The following is a 7,459-nucleotide window of genomic DNA, read 5'->3' as shown; positions in this document are numbered from 1 at the left end:
CAATGTATATCCTACAACTTATAGTGCCATAGCTCGGATTATAGATAATTCGCCCTTTTGATATCAAAATCAAAGTGCATGTCTGCTACAAGTATTCAAAACTTGTATGCACACTTTTAGGGGGAGGTTACTCTATAATCTAAGTCTTTGAGACTAATACTTGCTTTCAAGTCTATTATATGTAGTAGTCTCATTGAAGAAAAATGGAGTCCCCGGAGAAAGACAATAAGCTTCCATTACAAATCTACAAGAATTTTCAAAATCTTCAATTGGTTCCACAAGTGGTTTCATTCCACAATTGGTATCATTTACATGTCTTCTCCAGATTTTGATTAAACTATATTTCATATCACATGCTTCTCATGTTGTTATAAATGCATATGTTGATAAAATATATCTTTTACCTGTGCATAGGGGGAGTTAGTCTAATCAAATCATATATTGTCCCTCTCTTTCTCATGTGCTTTTCCTAAGTAGAGGATCTCTGACAGGGGAGTATATCTTCATCTATGACAAAGGGGAAGAATATTCTTTCAAAGGGGGGGGACACTCTCTTAGAGAGGGGAGTAATCTTTTAGAGGGTAAGTCTTATTTGCTTTCTATATGCTTTTAATGTCTTCCTTTTTGGTGCTTGATTCCAAAGTGGGAGAAGTTTTAGGGACCAAAGCAATTCAAAATATATCAAACACCAAACATCACCAATTTTTTTAAAAAAAAATCTTCATCTTACAAGTGGTTTTGGTTCTACAAGTGTTTTTGGTCTAAAATAGGAAATATGTGGATTATGGAGTTAGGGGGAGGCTTAAGTCCATAATCTCACATTATGGGGACATTTATGCATCCTAGCAAGTAGATTGCATATTTTCGTCAAAATGTTTGTTATATTTGCTTGTTTTATTTGTGTTGTCAATCACCAAAAAAGGGAAGATTGTAAGAAAAATGGACCTTGAACCATTTGTCTAGATGATTTTGGTGTTTGATGATCAACATAACATATGGACTAATGTGTTTGCTAGCGTTTGTGTTTTTAGTTCATAGGATGCAAAGAGGATTGGACGAAGGCACTGATGATGCAACACCTCAAAAGAAGACTTAAAAGATGCGTAGAAGTCCAAGACTCAAGAACAAAACCCATGGAAACAGCGAAGACATCCAAGAAGAGGGCAGTCAGCCAGCGCTCTAGTGACGCACCGAATAGTCAACAGTAATTGCTCATTGTGCACCGGACTGTCCGGTGTGGGACCGGACAGTCTGAGTAGAGAGACCCCGCAACTAGGGACTCTCGGACGCTATTGCACCGGATTGTTCGGTGTGTACCGAATAGTATGCCAACGATGGACAGCTACATAAATCAACGATCGGCTACCTAACTTACCACACTTTGTCTAACTTTTCTGCCTACGGTTAGTTGTTCAATTCGAACTATTAACCTATCTTAGATAAAGTGTGACATAATTAGCCACGAACCAAACAGTCGCCTAACAGTGTGTGGGCCGAGATCCTGCCCAGATCGGCTGGCGGCAGCCGGCAGGTGTACAAGCCACAACCACAAGTCGTCGTCGTTCAGGCTCGACTCGAGGTCGAGGGAGAAGCAACTCCGACCACTTGTTCTTTTTACCACCAACCAACTCATTCAGAGTTGCCTGTCCCATGAACTCAGGCATGTTCAGTCGCCTATCTACCGAGATAATCCATGCTATTCGACCCTCGATGACATGAGACGCGCCGTGTTGTACTGTACTGTGTTGTTCTTGCAGTCTTGCTCATCGTGCTCGCCCGTGTTTCAGAAGAACTTATGCGTTTACAATTACATATTGTCGTGACTCGAAACTGGAACAAGAGTAGTATTCTTTCCGATCCATCATCATCTGATACAATACAACTGCATGCATCAGCTAGCTGCTTCCAAGCTCTAAGCACGGGCCATCACTCCTCGCCGGCGTCGGCATCCTGGCCAGCAGCGCGCGGGTGATCTCGACGCACAGCCCCGCGTTCCGTGCGGCGAACCGCTCGTATTCCGCCGAGAACACGACCTCCTCGGCGTGCTCCACGACGGCGCCCATGGCGCGCTCCATGAGCGCGGCGCTGGAGCTCAGCTCGGCGACCTCAAGCGTCCGCAGCGCGTTCCGGGGCGCCACGCCCGCCGCCAGCCGCGCCTCGCAGACCCGCCTCAGGAACGGCACATCGTACTTGTCGGCCGCGACGAGGAGCGCGTGCAGCTGCCGCTCCTGGTCCTGGCTGGCCTCTCCTCCTCCTTCTCCTGGCGCCTCCAGAGCGCCTGTGTAGAGGAAGGCGAGCAGGAGGGACAGGTCGTCGTGGGAGAGCTCCGGGAGCGAGATGGAGCCGCCGGCGGGGGCCTTGCAGCGGTCGTCGCCGGACAGCATGTGCCGGAACACCTCCGACCGCGCGGCCTGCACGAATGGATCGGGCGTGGAGTTCGTGAGCTGAGAGGCTCGATCGGTTTAATATGCGGAAGAGGCCTGGCCCGGTCCGGCCCAACCAACTCGTCCGTCGACCACTTGTATTATTAGGCCCGGCCGGAAGCCCACTCACCAGGATGGCCTTGTGGGCTGGAATCGCGGGACCGGTGCCAGGTTTGACGACGATGTCGGTGTGGATTCCCTCCTTCCACGCCGACGCGAAGCCGTGCTGGAGGAAGGCAGCTCTCTGCCTGGTCTCCTCCTCCCTGGCTCTCATCTCCTTCACCTGCTCCCACGCATCTCTCAGCCCCTTCATTGAATTAAACAAAACAAAAAGAAGAAAAAAACAGAGTTCTGTCAGCCATTATTCAAAGCCCTTTCTATCAGCACCACCTCTGAATTCACTGTCAGCAACTAGTTAAACTTTGCATCAAACAGAAATAATTTCGATACATGTTCAGCGTCCCTGCTGCTGGCTGCAGAAAGAAGGCAAATCTCGGCTGTTCTAACGCAAGACGTACTAGTGTATATATACATGTAACGATGTTGCTTAAGCAAACCTCAAGCATCCGTTAGCATCCCGCCATCAATTCTAGAGAATACCTTTGAGTTGAAGCATACGTACGTCAACCATCATCCTACGATTGTGACGTAGGAACGGAACAATCGGGTGGGACAAGAAGACTCAGACACGTACGTAAAGAAAAGCTGGACCAGGAACCGCAAGGAACAGATCATCAAGTGAGCAGCGGTTACCTTGGCCGAGCCGCGAGGCTGGAGCTGGACAGAACGGCCACCGCCGTCGTCCTCTTCCCGCTCACCATCCCTGTCGAGGAAACCGATGATGGCCTTGGCGCCTTGGTGGCAGGGAGCGCAGATGGCGTTCCTTGGCAGCCTGTACACGGACGCCACGGGGCTGCAGATGCAGCAATCCATGCCTTGCTGCTGCTTCTTCTTCCTCCTCCCTCCTCTGAGCTCTGAAACGAGATGCTACTAACTGCAGGGCTATAGCTGTTCCCCCCATCGCCTGTCGTCGGGTGAGCGTATAAAAACGAAGGGCAGAGGCTGCTGTTTCTTTTTCCGGAACTGGTACGCGCGCGCGCGCGGTGGTTGCCGCTGACGGCGACAATCCAGCAATCAAAATTCTCCTCCTGGTTTTTTCATCATGAATGTGGTCGTTGCCTGGACGCTTTTCAGCGTTAGTGTTGAGCGAATTGACTAAACTGGCCTCGGACGATCCTCTCCCGTTCTTTTGTTTTTTTAAATGGAATGGTTGCGATATGAGCATGACAGACTGACAGACAGACAGCAATCATGGAAATTGTTAGTGTAGTGTGTATATCGCAGCTGGACACAACGCAAAGGTCGTTTCGAGGTTCTATACATTACATAGCACGGAAGAAGGGAAGGTGTTGTGATTAATTGCTTAACTAAAGTAAGAGCAGGCGTTGTTGTCTTTGTGGATTTTCCTTCTAGTGCAAGCTTATTAGGTAGGACGACTGTACAATTGTCTGATGCTGGCATGGCCGAGGCAACTACTGTGCACCTAAACCAGCCTGTTCAATGACGACTCTACTCTACCATAGTCCGTAGAGAGAGTCCATTGTAGCAGTAAAGGCTTTGCGGCGTGATTATTAGTGCAGTTGAAGATCCCGAAGTTTTTGTATTTAAACTTTTTTTAAAAAAATTGTTCACGACTTAATCGTTTTTGGACCCTTTACTCAACGTCACAGCCACAGACCGTGGCGACGAGATAACACGGCTCGATGGTACAGTTCTTAACGCCGAGATGCTTACACCGCTGACGCAGCGCTAACGTGGCCGTGACCAAGACGCCATGAATCATCTTAGCTGACCCCAGAGTACCCGGCAGTGTGCAAACGAATTGCTAATAAATTTCATTAGTGCGTGGTTCATCGGTACCATTCCTCTGTTCCTGTGCAGGAAGTTGAAGAGCGAACGTGGATGCCACTAAATTCATGGGGGGAACAAAGTATTTTGTGACAAAATATATGGACGCTGCGCAGATGGACGAGGGACATTAACGTCTTTTCCTCGGAAGAAGAAGAGAAGTACTTATATATTTAGGCAAAGATGATGAGGTTACGTAATAAATTATTAAATGAATGAAGGGAATCAACTCAAGCTAGGGGACAGCAGAAGGTTGAGAGGGACTTTGCAACCTAAAACCAACATACTTTTAGTTGGGTGTTTGGGAGTGGAGTTTCTCTTTCTAGTTTTGGAAAAAAAAACATTGCATTATTTATTCTTAGATACTGTTGTATTATATATATAATGATGTTTGTCAAGCTAGTTAAAATCTCTGTTTTCCAAACTGAAGTATTACAAATAGTCTAGTTGTTTTAATGTATTCTAAATTTAGGTTTAGACCTCGGTTTTTAAAACTGTAGTATTTTAAATTATGTTATTGTCATAACTAAAACATACTATAATATTTAAAAAATCATAGTTTTCAAAAACTTTGTTTGCAAACAGGGTCTTAGTTTTTTTTTGTAGGGGGTAATAGAAGATATATATATAGATGTTAGGGAATTGAGGGCGGTGCGGATTAGGCTATCCTTTGCTGCGCTAACAAGCCAGCCACTAGCCTCCCACTATCCCAACAACTTGAGGGCCCTAGCTAGCTAGCTAGCTAGCTAGCAGCCCACAAGAATATACTACTAAGTATGCATGGGTTTTAATCTAGATTAGCATCATCATTGAAGAAAACACGCATATCATCATCATGATTTAAAGCACGTTTAAAAATAAAAGGGAAAGAAAACAAGCATGCTTGATAATTAGTGTAATAATCATATTTGTCCCGGAAAGGGATGACATAAATAATTAGAAGGGTGATGCTTATGCAAGTGATTGGCAGGCATGCACGACATGGAATTATAAATATCATCGGCTTGATAGAGCGCTAAGACTTTTCGCATCGAGTTTCTCTAAATTTTTTCTCATATACCACTTTTTTGTCACATCATCAACATTTCATCCCTTACTTTTTTATCTCCCGCAGCGGTTCTCCCTATATTCTCTCATATATCCCACTACAACCATAAAATATCATTTCATATATCTACTTTTCATCTACTATCAATTTTCCTCTATCTAATAAATACTCACGTGTATATAAAACCACGCCAAAGGAGCGGCTGGTGTTACCCTGAATCTGATGAGTCACTGTGCATCACGCTTGTACTGTAGTAGTTGTAGCGGTGAACGCTGCAGCATGCAACGTTGCTCTATACACAAGGGGAGTGGGCGCCTGGCGGTATACGCTGCGCATAGCCTAACGAAAGACGCTCGAGGCGGAGCACGTACAAATTCGTATACTAGAGCAGAGGTTGATCATGCATGTCCGGTTGATGCGTTCAATTCCAATGACAACACGGTCGATTTGTTGGGGTTAATTCATCGGATGGTTCTCTACGGAGTGTCCTGTATTTTAGCGTGGGTAATTATTGCAGATTTATTTATTTGTGTGAGATGATGAGGGACCTTTTTATTGGTTTGTTGGCTGACTTATCCGATACGAACGGATATTACTTATTTTATATTTGTTTTTATATTTTTTCTCTTTAGATTCCGCAGATAAAATTTGAGAATATTGTCGGCGTTTCGGGACCGGGGGTCTCTGGGCCGACGAGTGAAATGTCGTCGCATGCCCCAACTCAGATGGGTCGGCGCGAGGCCGAGCGCGAAGGGGGGAGAAAGGTGGCCGGAGACGGGCGTGAGAGAGGTGGAAATCCCGCGGCCTTCGTGTTCGTCTCGCGCCCAGGTCAGGTGCGCTTGCAGTAGGGGGTTACAAGCGTCCACGCGTGAGAGAGAGCGAGCGGCCTTACGCGAGCGCCTGTCTCGTCCTCGTCCCCGCGCGGCCAACCCTCTATAAGAGGGCCCTGGTCCTTCCTTTTATAGGCGTAAGGAGAGGATCCAGGTGAACAATGGGGGTGTAGCAGAGTGCTACGTGTCTAGCGGAGGAGAGCTAGCGCCCTAAGTACACGCCATCGTGGCGGCCAGAGAGGTTTTGGCGCCCGATTCGTGTGGTGTCGTGGCCGTCGGAGGAGCGCTGGAGCCTGGAGGAAGGACAGCTGTCGGAGCTATCGAGTCCTTGCTGACGTCCTCTTGCTTCCGTAAGGGGGCTGAGAGCCGCCGTCGTCGCAGAGTGTGCGGGGCGCCATCATTGCCTATCTAGCGGAGCGAGTCAGATGGGACGCCGGTCTTGTTCCCCGTGGCCTGAGTCAGCTGGGGGTAGGGTGATGATGGCGCCTCCTGCTGACGTGGCTGGTCTGCGCCCTAGGTTGGGCGATGTGGAGGCTCCTCCGAGGTCGAGGTCGAGTCTGTCTTCCGTGGCCGAGGTCGAGTCTGAGCCCCTGGGTCGGGCGAGGCGGAGACCGTCAGCTGAGGCCAGGGCTGAGTCCGAGCCCTGGGATCGGGCGGAGCGGTGTTCGTCGTCTTCCGGGGCTGAGCCCAAGTCCAAGCCCTGGGTCGGGTGGAGCGGAGTTCGCCGTCTTCCGGGGCTGAGCCCAAGTCCAAGCCCTGGGTCGGGCGGAGCGGAGTTCGCCGTCTTCCGGGGCTGAGCCCAAGTCCGAGCCCTGGGTCGGGCGGAGCGGAGTTCGCCGTCTTCCAGGGCTTAGCCCGAGTCTGAGCCCTGGGTCGGGCGGAGCGGAGTTCGCCGTCTTCCGGGGCTTAGCCCGAGTCCGAGCCCTGGGTCGGGCGGAGCGGAGTTCGCCGTCTTCCGGGGCTTAGCCCGAGTCCGAGCCCTGGGTCGGGCGGAGCGGAGTTCGCCGTCTTCCGGGGCTTAGCCCGAGTCCGAGCCCTGGGTCGGGCGGAGCAGAGTTCGCCGTCTTCCGGGGCTTAGCCCGAGTCCGAGCCCTGGGTCGGGCGAAGCGGAGCTTCCTATGGTGCCTGAGGCCGAGCCTGACTGCCTATCAGCCTCACTCTGTCAAGTGGCACTGCAGTCGGTACGGCGCAGGCGGCGCTGTCCTTCTGTCAGGCCGGTCAGTGGAGCGGCGAAGTGACTGCGGTCACTT

At 49.6% G+C, this 7,459-nt stretch overlaps 1 protein-coding gene across 2 annotated transcripts; it reads right to left on the bottom strand.

Moving 5' to 3' along the window:
- Positions 1 to 1,745: 1,745 nt before the first annotated feature.
- Positions 1,746 to 3,580, bottom strand: LOC100191568 (uncharacterized). Of its 2 annotated transcripts, XM_008649065.3 has the most exons (3): positions 3,177 to 3,580; positions 2,554 to 2,730; positions 1,746 to 2,411 (listed from the first exon to the last, which is right to left on the bottom strand). In XM_008649065.3, the coding sequence occupies exons 1-3, from the start codon at positions 3,354 to 3,356 to the stop codon at positions 1,896 to 1,898; spliced, it is 873 nt and encodes a 290-aa protein (XP_008647287.1). In that variant the 5' UTR covers positions 3,357 to 3,580; the 3' UTR covers positions 1,746 to 1,895. The 2 variants fall into 2 exon arrangements, with proteins under 2 accessions (XP_008647287.1, NP_001130470.1); NM_001136998.1 differs by having other exon boundaries at positions 1,785 to 2,730; positions 3,177 to 3,418.
- Between the last annotated feature and the right edge of the window lie 3,879 nt (positions 3,581 to 7,459).

This window comes from Zea mays, chromosome 6 (assembly GCF_902167145.1).
Source record: "Zea mays cultivar B73 chromosome 6, Zm-B73-REFERENCE-NAM-5.0, whole genome shotgun sequence".
NCBI classification, from domain to species: Eukaryota; Viridiplantae; Streptophyta; class Magnoliopsida; order Poales; family Poaceae; genus Zea; species Zea mays.
Note: the sequence above shows the minus strand (reverse complement) of the source record. Positions and strands in the feature narration are given on the sequence as shown.